Raw genomic sequence first — 15488 nt, 5'->3', positions numbered from 1 at the left:
TCATAATTTTTTCTTAAATCTTTGTTCTTAGTTTGGCTTCTTTTTAAGAACTAAATAACTTTTTCCTGCAAAAGCTCTTATGTATACTGTCTCAATACTATTTGATAACCAAAAATGTCATTATTTTCATTTTTAATTTTAAAAAAATATGATTTTTTTCGAAATTTTATATTTTGAAAATTGATCATCATTTTTTACAAAATTCATAAAAGATTTTCAAATAAAATTAAAAAAATTAAGGTTTTTTTTAGATCAAATGGCATTTACATGTTTGAAAACAAATTTTATTTGCAGGCATATTTTAAATCTTAAATTACAGGAAATAGATTTAAACAGACTTTTTTGGATGCATAAGCGAGTTCTTGCAAACCATTCGTGTATTTTATTTCTTTTCTGTTTGTTATTGTTATTTTTGTTCAGCTGTGCCCTAGTGTTATTCTGGATTTGATTTTGTTTTCAACATAAAAAGATATTTTTAAGTTTTCCAAAAAAAAGACAAAAGTTTTGTTAATTTACTGAAACTGTATTATGATTACAGTAACTATTTCTTGTAAAACTCGTCCTTTACAATCAAAACATTCTAAAGTCATTTCATTTGACCAAAACGTACCCAATCTTTCCATTTTCGATGCCAACAACCAAGAAATCATTGAAGAAATGTTACATTAATACTCGTATATTGAATTATATGATTGGATGCTTAAATAATTGTATTTTTTTTCCATGGAAATAATGTAATTTAAAAATATGTAGAATAATATAAAAAAGTAAATTGTTGGTTTCTACTCCCATTTTTCTCAATGTACTTCGTTTTTTTCCTAAAATCTACTTCAACTTTTTTTGAGAAGAGTATATTTCTGTTCATATAAATATAAATATTTTTATTTTCGTAAACAGCTTTTTTTTAAAAGGGAATCGATAAAAATCATAGCAAAGTTTTTTGATCAACACAAAAAGATCTTTCTAACGATATGTATATTACTATTATTGGATTTTGGATAAGAATAGTACAATTACCATTTTGTTTGTTTGTATAGATTATTTCACTTGTTTTTCTTAATTCAAACAATTTTCAAATTTTGAAGGGGTAAAAATAACAAAACGGAATTATAGTTCAAGGTTTGAACTAATAAAGCAAAAGAATATAGTGGATGAATAGCAATTTCAAATACTAAATAGAGCTTAATTTAATATTTCGAGACCCTAAGGATAATTTCATTAAAGTTTTAATAAAACTAAAAATAGCGAACAATTAATTTCAACGAATTTTATATGGATGCATGTATATTGTATATCTTGACTGTAAAAAGTATTGAATAAATTTGTCTGTTTAATCTTTTATTCTAATAAAAGTACAAAAGAAATAAACAAATTAGTGTATGTATTTCTTAAAGTAAGGTATACAAAATACAAATGATGCCTTATATGTTCATCTGCGTAATATACAATCTATATCCAATTATATGCTTAACAAATTATTTCATTGGCAGATAAATGTTCTCCGATCAAGTTTTCCGGAAAAGTGAATAAATTTATTATAATTTCACTGGATACAAATTGTTCTGTTTATGGTTTGTATTGTACAAATATGGTTGAGTTCTAGATTATAGTTGAACAAATGCAAAAATCAAAGTCAAGATAATTGCTTTAAAGTGATAAAGCTTTTCCTACTAAAAATAGTTTTGTTCCGCTAGATTAGTGAATTCAACAACTGTGAGTTGGCGACGAATGACAAATGTATAATTAATCAATTTTAATTAAATTTTTTTACCAAACAAGATTGCATTAATTTGGGTTAAGAACATATGTAAGTAGTTTTCCCTAATAAATTGTTGTTCTAATAAGTATAGTCAAAGCCATTTTTGGACAAAAAGTTATCAGAGTTGCGTTGAAATTGAACAACTTAGGTCAACTGAACAAAACTTAACTAAGAAGTAAAGGGTAAGTCTCATGTTTTTATTATATGTAAAATAATTTGTTTTATTTAAAGGCTCAAGATGAAAATGAAGATGTCTGTCCTGTGTTGATTTATCGTGCGTTGAATTTTTCCCTGAAATTTAGTGTTTCGGTTTAGATGAGATCGAAATGGAAATAGACTTCGGAGCAACAAAAGAACTCCAAACAAAAAATCTTAGCACTTGAAACTAAGAAATAAAACTACAGCTCTGGAAAAGCTTTTTTCTTATGACCCTGCCGGTCATCAACAAAATATATCAATGAACCTTGAGACAGCTGCAAAATTCAGTATGTTCGGGATTGATTGATGTCTTCTTAACTACAGATAGGAAGTTATTGTAATGGGTCCGAATTGTCAAATTGAAATTTTTGACATTTATCGCCATTTCAAGGTCCCTAGAGTTGAAATAAAAGATTTTTGGAAAGATGTCTGTGCGTGCGTGGGTACGTACGTTCGTACATCCGTACGTTCGCGAAGTTTTTCGTTGTCTATAGCTCAAGAACCAGAAGAGATATCGACTTCAAATAAATTTTGTTATACAGATAATAAGGCAGAAAGATACAGAAAGAGCTCTCAAGAAAATTGCGAGTGTGGTTTTTTTTACCATAGCAGTTCAAAAAAAGGTGAAAATTTTGGTTAATCCTAGATATCTTACGAACCAAAAAAACTAGAGACTTGAATTAAACTTTATATAATATAGTAATACCAAACAAATATATTTTTTTTAATCCAATTAACGGTTTTTTTATAAATCAAAAAAAAACTGAAAAAAAATTGTCACCTTGAAAATTTTGAGAAAAATCGAATTGACAGTTTTTTTACAAAAAATAAAAATCTAAACAAACAAATTAATACAAATTGGTAAAAATTGATTGTCTGCTTAAATATCTTTCAAACCTTTGAGGTGTTGGCTTTAAACTACTTTTATATATACTTTAAACTATACTTTTATGTCTTTAAAAAAATTGAGATTATGGTTTCTAACTAATTTTAACTTATAAAAAATATTGTTTTCAACATTCGGACAAATTTTGAGAAAAATCGAATAAAAGTAGGTAAAAATTCATTTTCGACTCAAATGTCAAACTTTGAGATATTGGCTTTAAACTAATTTTATCTTTTAAAAAATACTATTTACAATACTTAAATTTTGAGGAAAATCTAATTTACAAAAAAATTAAAATCTATCAAAAAAACAATACTAAAACTTGGTAAAAATTTTCTTAAGACTCAAAATTCTTTTAAAAATTGAAATTATTGTCTTTATCCAATTTTTAAAAATTTAAGAAATGCTACCAAAATTGGTATACAACATTTTTCTACCAAAAATCTATTTGACAAAACTAAATGTTCAAACTAAACTATTTCTTTATTTAATACAAATTATTGGTAATTTTAAAATTTGTAAGAATAATTCAACTAACAAATTTTTTAACTCAACACGAAAACCTACAAACTTTTAAGCAAAACAAATAGACATAAGGGAAGAGCATCTTTTTGTTAAATGTATTAAAATTATTGAAGTCTTTTTTTGGAAAGTCTGTGGTTATAAATTTGCAAAAGTAATTCTTTTTAATGTAATAACAAAGTATCTTTTATCTAGATATGTATTATTGCGCCAAATCCATTAGATTTGAAGCATTAAGTAATTTGTATCAACTTCGTGCTTTCTTTTAAAGCTGAGCATACACGATTGGAAGATCTTACAATATTGTGCAAACTTTTAAATCATCCATTTAGGCGCCAATTACCAATTTTCTATCAAGTGAAAATTTCCGTTGATGCGGGTTGTTGATTTCATCGAAATATTAAATAATTTTTTGCTAGAAAATAGTCTGACAATTTTAATTTTAATTTATAATTCTCAGTGTACACGGTTACAAAAAAAAATTGGTAAATTAATTTAAAGACAATTTTCTCGGCTGATGACAGTAAAAAATAAAATTTTAAAAGTGAAAATATCAGGCCGTGCAACATTGAATAAAGTAAAACAAATATGAAACAGGCAATGACTATCTTGTTTAATTTGTTCATGCGTCCAATTCTTTTCAAACTTTTTTTTCTTTTAAATTTTGTTCGATATTTTGCCGAACGATGACTTCTTATTTCTTTCTATTTTATTAGTTTTAAATTCTTTAAAACCCTGTAAACTTTTGTTGTTATTTCCAGCTTAAAAATGCCTTCCAAATAAAAATTAGAGAATGTTGTTTGGAAAGATCATTATCTAATATCTAATTATTGGACAGTTGTCCACTTATTTGAAAACACAAATTATAGTAGAAAAGATTTCAAGAAGTCGCCTAATTTTTGATAGAAAATTTGCCGACGATTGGCTGCCAATTTTTGTTTGTCACTTTTGCAAGAAAAAATTGGGTGTTTACATAGGACAGGTTCAGGCGACATAAGAGAATTAAAAGTAATGCAAGGTTCTAGAATTTGATTCACCAGCTGCCAAAAAATTGCCTTCTATTTAAGGCAACTGTTTATTGGAAAGTTAGTCAAGAAAAATGTCCCTAACTATCAAGTAAAATCCACTTATGTCAAAACGACAGCTAATCACAATTTGTCAAATTGGAAAAGTAAGAAGTAATATGGGTGATTATACAAAAGTTGGGTAACTCGATTTCAGAAACCAATATATACAAAGTATTATTATATTTTATTGAGATTATAATTTATTTTTAAACAATGGAAAGACCTTTATTTAGTCACCTAATTTCAGTTCTTCATTCTGAATACAAGTTATTAAAAAAACACAATTAGTTCTTAAAACGTCAGTCCTTTAGCATGTCACAACCCCGAAAACCAACAATTGTCTATTAAACATTATCATTGATTTGAGAAAACTTATAAATTTAATACAATCTGTGATGTATATAGTAAAATATATACTACAACTTTCATAATGCAGTGCTCTCTATTTTATTTTAAAAAATAAGAAATTTTGTGTTCAGTTTCATTCGTCAGTCCGTTGTGTGTTATTTAAAATTGAAATTCGAGTGAAATATTGCCGACTCAACGTCAAATCTCACTTTGAATTTTAAAAGTGGTTATAAAGTTAGTTGCGGGTCGCACAATTTGACGGCCACCATAACTGTACCAGAGTACCAGTTGTTAAAATGTAGTTTGTTAATATTCGAATTTACAAAAAAAAACATTAGCCCTGATTATAATCTCAAATTTGTCTTTTTCGTCAGTCCTATGACGTCAGTCCTGTGTCAGGTATATTGGTATTGTTCTTCATTTCATCATCATTAGTAGATAGATAGATAGATAGATTTGGATTTTATTGGATCAACATTTGAATTTAACAATAGAAACGTTTTTACATTTACATTTACAAAAATCATTATGACATGGCACTTGCCGTCTGCCAGAGCGACAACTATATTATATTAATTTAATTACAAAGATATTACCGTTTTAAATAACATATGTGTTTAAAATAAGGAATTATATGGAAACCAATAAAATTTAAAATTCAAATAAGATACAGTTAAAGGTTTGTTTAATCAAAAATCTTCGTTAATTATTCTTGCTCTATATCTGAGCGCAATTACACAATATTCATAAAGTCTATTAACGTTCATTTGATTCAATTCGTCCACGACTTGCTCTTCAGATAAAACATCGCTTCCAAGAACGCTTCTTCTGGTTTCTTTCAGAGTTGGGCATCTTCCCAAAAAGTGAATTACGTCTTCTCTTTCTTTCATGTTGCAAATGCTGCATTCTAATGGTAGATCAGGTCTGTGAGGCATGAAGTTCAGATTGATAAGCTCGCTGCGAAGTCTGACCATTGTAGCGATAACATTAACCTTATTAGAGTCATGAAAATAGTTTTTCTCTGCCAAATTGTGATTTAATCTACTGTAAACTGTTCTGTAGATGGAACTGGAGGCTTCAGCTATATATTCAGCTCTACATTTCTCATCCACCTTGGAGATTACATTGTAGAAGAGAGTCTTGCAACTACCAATGTTTTCCAGGTTTAAATCAAAGCTTAAATTGCATTCTTCAGCTAGTTTTGACCAATCTCTATACCAGCTGTTTCGTTCGTGTATGGCACTGATAGCTACCTTCTTGACTAATCTGGATTCTGATTAATTGAATATGTACTGAAGAAAATCGGCTTGCAGCTTCAAGGTCTTTATGTGTAAAGGTGATAGTCCTGTTTCGAGCATTACCACGTAATTTGGTGTGTTGACTGGTAAGCTAAATATCCTTTTAATATAGTGTGTCAAGAGTTTTTCCACCGTTTGAAATCTCATACATCCCCAAACTTGTGCGCCATATAAAAGTATGCTCTCCGATACTGCTTCAAATACCTTGTGTTTACTGCTATGCGCAATGTTTCTGTTCATGAAGAATCTTTTCCATGATATGTTAATGGCTGTTTTCGCCTTTTCTAACTTCACAGTTAAATGCTTCTGCATGCTCAAACTTCTCGTAAAAATTACCCCTAGGTATTTGTATTCGGTTACACACTCTAAGGCTTCTCCGTTAAATGACCATTTCTCGTTAGAAGCATTTCTTCCACCACCGTTTTTAAATATCATCACTTTAGACTTTTGCGTATTAACGATTAAGTTCCATAAGCAACAATAATTATATAACATGTTTATCATGAGCTGTAACGCTTCCGGCGAATACGCAAACATGACAATATCATCTGCAAATAATAAGGCTTTCATATGTGTTCCTGCGAAATCCACGCCACCAGGAAGATAATCAATCAGGTCATTTATAAAAAGTGAGAACAAAGTGGGGCTCAATGTGCAGCCTTGCCTTACTCCGGATGAGGTCACAAACCAATCTGACAACTCTGCACCATTCCATACAGCCGCTCGTGTTCCTCTATAGAGATTCTCTAGCGCACGTCCAAATTTCATCGATAACCCCGCGTTATATAGCTTGTAGAATAAGGCACCTCTATTTATTGTATCGAATACCGCTTGAAAGTCGATGAAAAATACATATAATTTCTTTTTTTGAGCGATAAAGCTTTCTGCAAGACTTCGGAGTACAAAAATATTGTCCATTGTAGAGTAGCTTGCTCTAAAACCTGCTTGAAACTCTTTCAGTATGTTCTGAGACTTAATCCACTTGTTGAGCCTTTTCTGCATCATCGTTGTAAGAATTTTATATGTTGCATTCAAGAAGGAAATGCCCCGATAGTTTGAAGCATCCGCGTATGATCCTTTCTTATGTATATATATCATCATTAGTACTTTTAAGATGAATATTGTTAGATTTTGTCTATATTGTTTGCTGATTACTTACAAATATTTAGTAATAGTTATTATTTGAAAGTAGTATAAGATAAGTGAATAACGTAACGTTAAGTGTCAAAAGTCTGTTTTGCAAACTGATATAGTATTTTCCCCCAGTATTACATATTAATAATTATTTTTAATAGTTACTAAGTGATTTTAAGTGATCATTATTAATTCGTAAAATATTTTTACTATTTTGTATTAAATTTCATTATAATACTTTCAAAACTGTGTATACTTTGTCAGCCCCTGGTAGTCAAATTCTGAAATTTTTAAATATCTTACAATGCACTCAAAAAAGTTCAGCAAAGTTGACTGTAAATAAAGTGCATTATGTTGTATGAACCTGCCCTATGTTAATCGAAAACTGGTTAAAATGTTTTGCCAAAAATATGCCAATATTGGAAGATCTTTCAATCGTACATATTTCACTTAAGTACCATCATAAAAAAAAAATATGTAGGTATGTGTTTTTAATGTTATGCAACGGTTTTATCTTTTTCAGCTTCATATTCAGAAAAGAATATTCTAAAGGAGACATGCTCTTATCTGATGTGTAAATAAATTTTACCAACAAGAAATTTCCGATTGACTTAAAATTTAATAATCAACATCCACAACTATAAAATTCATATCACCAATGTTCAACCAGTTGAAAATGATCTTAAATCTGAAGCAGGTTCATTGTTTATCAATAATTTTGATTGCTGATAACGATAATAACAATTTATGATTTTTATTAAAAAATATCAAATAGTATTAATAATTAACAACGGTAACTTTGTGTCCGCGCAAAAGATTTATCAGATACCTATAGGTTTTGTGACCATATTCTGACATATCTCAAAATATTTTAAGATCTTTAATTCTCCTGTGCTTAGTTTTCTCTTAATAGGTATGTCATTATGCTTCAAATGTCTTATAGCCTTGGCTAAACATATTTTAAGTGAGGTGGAAACATTTTTATTCTTCAATGATTACACTTAAAATTATTTCCAAACTTAATAGGACATTTTTTTGTAGATAATATTATTCGTTTTAGGGGACAGTTCGGCTTCTAGAGCTATCTACATACCTGCCCAGACGCATACATGTGTATTATTTTTCAGTTTGTTTTTTTTTCAGATTTGAAGAAATTCAAATCAGTTTCATATTTAGGAGACTTTTCTCTAACATTAATATGTACCTATGTACATACATATGTATATCAATCAAATAAGGAACATGATCTGTTTTTAAATATTAATCAAAGATTCATACATGTAAATACTTTCAGTGTTTTTTTTTCTTACTATACGTACATATATACAATTGTACATACTTACCGCACTTTTTTGTTCAGGAAGTTAAGGATGCAAAAATCCGGATGTAAACATATACCTATTTAGTTAAAATATTACCCGATTACGCACAACACTTTTGAAACGGAAACTGGTTATTTAACTACTTTTATTTGGAAGTTGCAGCTTGGATGGCTAAGTGGTAAAACCAGAAGCGTTAGCAAAAATATGTGACCAAGCAATAAGTTTGAGAGATTGAGAAAACTTGCCACAAAATTTGATGCACGACACTAACTTAATACAATTTTTAATTTTTCTACTTTTCTCTGTGTTGCTGAAGCAATGAGAATGGACCTTTTATGGATTATAACCTTTTTTGAACGAACAAATATATTTACACTTTGTCAATTTGATAATAACAAAAACCAAAACATTCTATAAAACGATACCGAAGAAAACAAGATTCGATTTATGTACACACATTCTTTTTTTTCATGAGCGGGACATCGATACAACATTCGTGTTTATACGAAGACTATTCAAAACAAACTGACATCGTTGCATGCGACTCTTTTTTGTTTTTCACTGCGTCGCGAAGCGTCGGTTTAGGTACGACATGCGACGAACAGCGGCAAACTTGTTGAGTTTATTTTTATTTGACTTCTTTGTAGTAGAGTTACCGCATTACATTAACGCTGGATTTGGCGTTATTTTAAAATTGATTTTACATCTTGGTGAATAATTTAATTGATTGATTGGTGATACATTTTTTTATTTTAATTTTCGTCTAGAGTTTATGCGAAGAGCTTAAAGTCGTAAAACAAAAAAAAAATTAAAATGTCTTTTGAAAAACAGACACACTTAGGCATGTCGTTTGGCATAAAAATAATACATTTTTAACTTCCCATAGGAAGTTCTTGTAATGGGTCCGATTTGTCAAATTGAAAATTTTGACATTTCTCGACGTTTCAAGGTCCCTAGAGTCAAAATAAAAGATTTTTAGAAAGATGCCTGTGAGTGCGTGTGTAAGTTCGTTTGTACGTCTGTACGTTCGCGACGTTTTTTTCGTCGTCCATACCTCAAGAACCAGAAGAGATGTCGACTTGAAATAAATTTTGTTATACAGATAAAAAAGGCAGAAAGATGCAGAAAGGGCTCTCAAGAAAATTGCGTGGGTGTTTTTTTTTACCATAGCAGTTTATAAAAAAGGTGTAAATTTTTGGTTACATTTTTTTTTTTTTAAATAATTTAACTCACAAACTTCTTTATCCCAACAAGAAAACCAACAAACTTTTAAGCAAGACAAATCGACAGACGAGATGGGAAGTAATCAGTTTGGGTCGCATCCCAGCCTCGTTTTTTGTTTTCTTTCAAAGTAGAATGAGTAAAGTACTAAATTAATTGTCAAAAATGACTTAAAACGAAAAGTATCAATTTTTTTAAGACTTATTAGACTTACAAAATGTCACAAATAAAAAAGCGTAGAAAATAAAACTTACCTCTTCGTTTCGAAGTAGTCTGACATTTTTAGATTAAGACTTGTTCGTGCGAAAAAAACACCACAAAATGACGTTTTGCATGGAACTGAATAGTTTAGTAATGGTATCTCAAATGTAAAACGACACTTATGCCCTCATGCCTTCAATTTAAGAAGTGTTTTAATGACAATTTGACAGTTTATTTGTGATTTTTTGTGTACTTATACTCAACTCAAAGTCGGTGAGTTTTGAGATAGAAAACTTTGCTTCTGAGGCGACGATATGTAAACAAAATTTTGTCGTACCCAACAAATTGATTTTAGGTAAATCTTTAATTTTTCCTTGTGAAATTCATTACTTGAAATAAACTCTTGTCCAAAATTGTAAATAAAAATTACCAAATACCATTTGTCAATAAATTATGCACATATTATATAAAAGAAGCGAATGCATAAATTATCGAGCCTTCATCATGAGAAAAAATGCGTTAAGTAGGTATGTATGTGTTAAATTTTTGAAAATAAAGAGTAAATTGAGAGTTAATATTTTTTCATTTCGATTAAACTGAACAATTGGAATAAAAAATGAAAATGTGAGCAAGTAACAAAAATAAATTTAAAAGTGGCAACTCTGTATGTGGGTACTATTTTTTCTCCGCCTACATTTGGATCAACAAATTTTTACCCGTTATTTATAATTTATTTCAAAATTTTGTTTTCGAAAATGCAGTAAAAATTGCAAATAAAACATTCCGAGTAGTTGGAAAACTGCATTTGTTCAGCCAATCCCAAAAAAAGGCGAATCTTCTTCTCCCCCAAATTACCGACCGATAACACTAACGTCCCTTCTTTCTAAGGTCATGGAAACGCTGATTAATTATATAAGCTTAAGAAATATCTTGAGGAACGAAAGCTTCTTAATGACCGGCAATACGACTTTTGTAGCAATAGGTCCACTGTTGATCTCTTGGTTCATCTCACCGAACAGTGGAACAAATCTTTACGTCGTTTTGGACAAAAACAAATTATTGCACTTAATATTTCAAAGTCATTTGATAAAGTCAGGCATCTTGCTCTCTTATAGAAAATGCGTGCTTTCGGTATTGACGAATCTCTTCTTCGTTGGATTAGAAATTTTCTTTTGAATTGCTCAATTCAAGTTGTTTTGGACGGATTCAAGTCTGAAACTCATAAAATAAATGCAGGTGTGACCCAGGGCTCCGTTTTGTCTCCGACCCTCTTCCTCATTTTTATAAATGACCTCTTGTCTGCTACTTCTAATACAATACATTGTTTCCCTGACGATAGAACTCTTACCTTTTTATATTCGTTTCCAGACTCACAACCCTCCTCTTCGGATGTGGAACTGCAACGGCAAACGCAATGCTGTCTTGTATTGTTAAGCGAGATAAACCCTCTTTGCCACTATCTATGAGAGGCACTTACATCAACGAAACGGAAAATCTTGACATCCTCGGAATGTGCATCAGCAACCACCTTTTGTGGAGCGATCACATACGCGATGTTGCCAAAAATGCCACAAGATGTCTAGGTTTTTTTAGACGTTGCAAGAAATTTTTCTCTCCGTCTGATCTGGCTACCATCTACAAAACCATACATACGTCCGAAACTTGAATATATCTCTCATCACTGGACTGGTGCTCCAGTAACTTAATTAAGCCTTTTAGACAGTATTCAAAAAAGAACTTTTAAAATGATTGGTGACATTAACATCATCAACACGTTTACGTCACTCGAACATCGACGCAAGGTTTCTTGCCTCACCCTTTGTTACCGTTATTTTAACGGACTATGCTCTAGTGAAATAGCCAGTTGCTATTAAACAATTTAACCGTAATACCCGCGCTTCTAGGAATGCCCATCAGTTTACCCTGAGCCCAACTTCGACCGTACTATGAAGTACAGAGATTCTTTTTTTACCCGTACTACGCGAATGTAAAGTGTTCAGAAATTTAAAATCAATGTACACTTCCTATCCAACCCTTCCCTCTTTTCCTAATGCTCAAAATGTGTCTTTGGCATATTGAAGGTATATAAAACCCTTTTAGTGTTCCCTAATTATTAAAAAAAAAAAAAATTCTTAAAAAATTTTCAATGCAGTTGTGAAATGGAAATGATTTAATAAAACTGTCAAGTTGAAACTATATACACTTCGTGTCAAATAAATAGGGACAAGCTTTTTTCGTTTTCTATTTGCCAATGTTTCTTAAACCCTTAGGTTTTTTGGAAAAACCCACATGTGGAATGAATGAGGTAAGTATTAATTTATTGTTTATTGCAAACAAACATTTGTTGGTGGTTGTTCCAAAGAAGGTTATAAAAAGTACCTGTTTTTTGTGCCACATGGATAAGGACAAGATCTAAATTAACCTATTAGAGTGTTTTAAATCAGATAAAAGGATACTCTGATGTTTTTTGGGAACTTAGTATGAGTATTAATTTGATAGGATCAAGAATTGTGGGTAGAGGTAAGGGTCTATCTAAGGAAATATCCATACGTTTTATAGCCTGCTAAATTAGAAGAAGTTCAAGAGTTGTATACAACTACTTATGGACAAGACCACAAAGGAAGAGGCTTGAAAGCCACGCCATTTCAGAAGAAGCGGACGATAGTGAGAATTACTTCAAATTCAAGGCTTGCCATAAGTAAATTCAAGGCAGAAGCTGGGGTTAATGCTAGTAGAAGGACTGTACCAGGTACCTGTACCAGTACCAGATACTTGTATTGGTACTGATACTTGAAAATTTACAACTCTGGGTAAAAGAACTTTACGGTTCTGTCAAACGACTCTTATTGGTTTGCCTCTATATACATATACTACACATATTGATCTTATTCGACGATAGCATGACCAACCAACCAAGACTGCTTTCTTAATCTAACCTAACTATATGATATTGCCCAAAAGGCTGTGGATGCAGTCCAATTTTATCAATAGCTAACTATCGACATGTTCCCAAAAATCTAAGTCCATTGTTATTACTTCTGTACGTTCAAAATACCATTATTATGTAAAATATAATTTTAAGAACAGTAGCAGAGATATTGGGCAGGTTCACACTACATAAGGGACTTGAAATTTAGGCAAGTTTCTAGTATCTAAAAAATTACCTTCTAATTAAAGCAACTTTAATGGAAAGTCGACTGGAAAGTTAGTCAAGAAAAATATCCCTAACTATTAAGTCAAGTCTACTTTTATCAAAATGGCAGTTGAGTATGTTTTTTCATTCAACTGAAAGCTGAACTTTATTACTTTATCATTTATTTATTTTCTGTATAACTTCATTTAATGCTTTCTGTTAAAGGGTTCGTCAATTTAAAAAAAGAAATAAGTAATGTTGCTTTACAATACAAAATACAAATCGTAATGGACTTGTAGCTTATCTGAGGAGTGTCTCTTATGTTGCCTGAGCCTGCCCATTGACTTCAACAAACTTGTCAATTATTGTGTAGAGATGTGCTGGAAGGACTTCCAAAAAGATACGGTACGATTGGTTTCCCATGTACCAAGAAACAAAAATGTTATCGATTTTAAATAAATGTTATTACAAAAAAAATTGAGCCGAAGTTACTTAATTTTATGCAAAATATTAATGTTATAAACATCCTAAAATAAGAACAATAACTAGTAAATTGGTTTAAGGTCTCGTTAGAAAACATTTTAAACTACATTTTTGTATTGGATACTTTGTTTTTAAGTTGAAAATTTGGCTTATTTCAAAAATATCACATGTATGTAGCTGTTTTTGGTCGCCAGTCTATGCAACCCACTCTCCTCTCTTTTTTTTATACATTTGGAAAGAAAATTTACTGAAAGTGATATAATATGTATGTATATCGTAAGATTTAACTCTGTTCATAATCCTTCAGAAGTGTACATATTATAAGACAGATTCAACTACTCCGAGAAGAATGCATACACTTATTTAAGCAACGCATGTTTAAAATTCTCCCCTAATGAAAAGTTGATTCCGTAAATATATTTTAATTTGGGGGATGAATTTAATTTAATATATTGTTTCTTTTGTATGAGAAATTATGTAGATACTTCTTAAAGAACTTTCTTAACAGAACTTACGTCTCCCTTGCTGTGTTTAACATCCGGAACACTGGTGGTCCCACCCGAATCTTCCGGCTGATAGTTAAGATGTGTCTCCGATCTTGACTTACGTCTCATATGAAATCTAAGGTCATTTTCAGAATTTGATAACGGTGATGAGAGTGGAGTATTCGGAATGCTATCTTTAGTAATCGATGAGAACTTAGCGGCAATGGCTCGTCGTAGAGTAACTTCTTGATAAACATTTCTTTGATCAGGATCAAGAAAAACGCTCTCCAGACTTCGATTCCTTTCACCCAAAGCTGGGTTATAGCGAAGATTATCAATATTTTGAATGAATTTATTAGAGGATGAGTTCGATTGTACGGATTCCATTTAAAAGCTATTAGTATCACTCAACAATAACTTCGAACGGTATTTTATGGAACGATTAATTAAATTCAATACTAATTTATTAATAACTTGAAACACGTGAGCGAGGTAGAATAAGTCACAGGAGATTTTCTAACTTTTATTTGAATAAATACATACATATGTAGATTATATTTAAGGTTTGAAAAAGGCACAAAATACTACTGAGGTTTGAATTTGTTAAATGATTAATAGTAACTCATATTTTAAATTGATTGTGTTGTGCGTTGCGTTGTTAAATGAAAAATTTAAAGAAAAGGCGAAATTTACACCCGACCGTATTGGTTTATTATTGTTATTGTACTGGGGCGTTGTTTCCTGGGTGGCATTTTTTTCAAGGGTTGAAAACGAATTGGGTATGTATCCTTATAAAGTTGTTGTCAGTAGTGACATTATCATAGTAAAGATAGGGGAAGGGCGCATGCGTTTGTTTTGAACCATTTGTATGTTTGTGGACAAAATGGTTATACTATTCTAACGAGCGTCTAAAACAATTTGATTAGTTTAAGGCCCATGTTTTAATAACAAATCAAATGTTTGAGTAAAACTGAATGTATTTTAAAATAGAAAGAACAATATTTCTATGTAGGCTGTAAGCCCTTGTTTAGTTTCTAATTTTATTTAAATTTAAACAATTATGAGCAAAATAGATTCAAATTATTTTTCTTTAAATATCATATCATAAAAACATGAATTACTCACCATTTTTGGGGAAGCTCAACTATAAATTTAAAAATTGAAGATGTTTTTGTGGAAATGGATAGATTCCTGAAATGATGAAGCATGTTATGTTATGTACGAGTATTTATATTTTGTTTTTATTTCTTCTTCGTATTCAAGTATTTAGGATCGATCCAGAAACGGGATCTTTACTGATAAAGCATCGGTTCCCATCGATCACCGAAATCAAGCATCAGTGTGCGAGGTTACCAGACAGATGGAGTGCCATATCGAAACCTACCGTGTGTTAGCATGTGTTCTTTTTGTATGTTGTTCTTTCTCCTTGTA

The 15488-nt window shown here is 30.7% G+C and overlaps 1 protein-coding gene across 1 annotated transcript in view; it reads right to left on the bottom strand.

Moving 5' to 3' along the window:
- Nucleotides 1-14773, bottom strand: part of LOC129939714 (uncharacterized) — a 55574-nt gene extending 40801 nt beyond the window's left edge. Inside the window, exon 1 of the mRNA XM_056047829.1 lies at nt 14088-14773. Coding sequence (XP_055903804.1) covers nt 14088-14444 — 357 coding nt within the window. The 5' untranslated portion in view covers nt 14445-14773. The remainder of the gene's footprint in view (nt 1-14087) is intronic.
- Between the last annotated feature and the right edge of the window lie 715 nt (nt 14774-15488).

The sequence above is a fragment of the Eupeodes corollae genome, chromosome 1 (assembly GCF_945859685.1).
Source record: "Eupeodes corollae chromosome 1, idEupCoro1.1, whole genome shotgun sequence".
NCBI lineage: Eukaryota > Metazoa > Arthropoda > Insecta > Diptera > Syrphidae > Eupeodes > Eupeodes corollae.
This window is presented reverse-complemented; position numbering and strand designations above follow the sequence as displayed.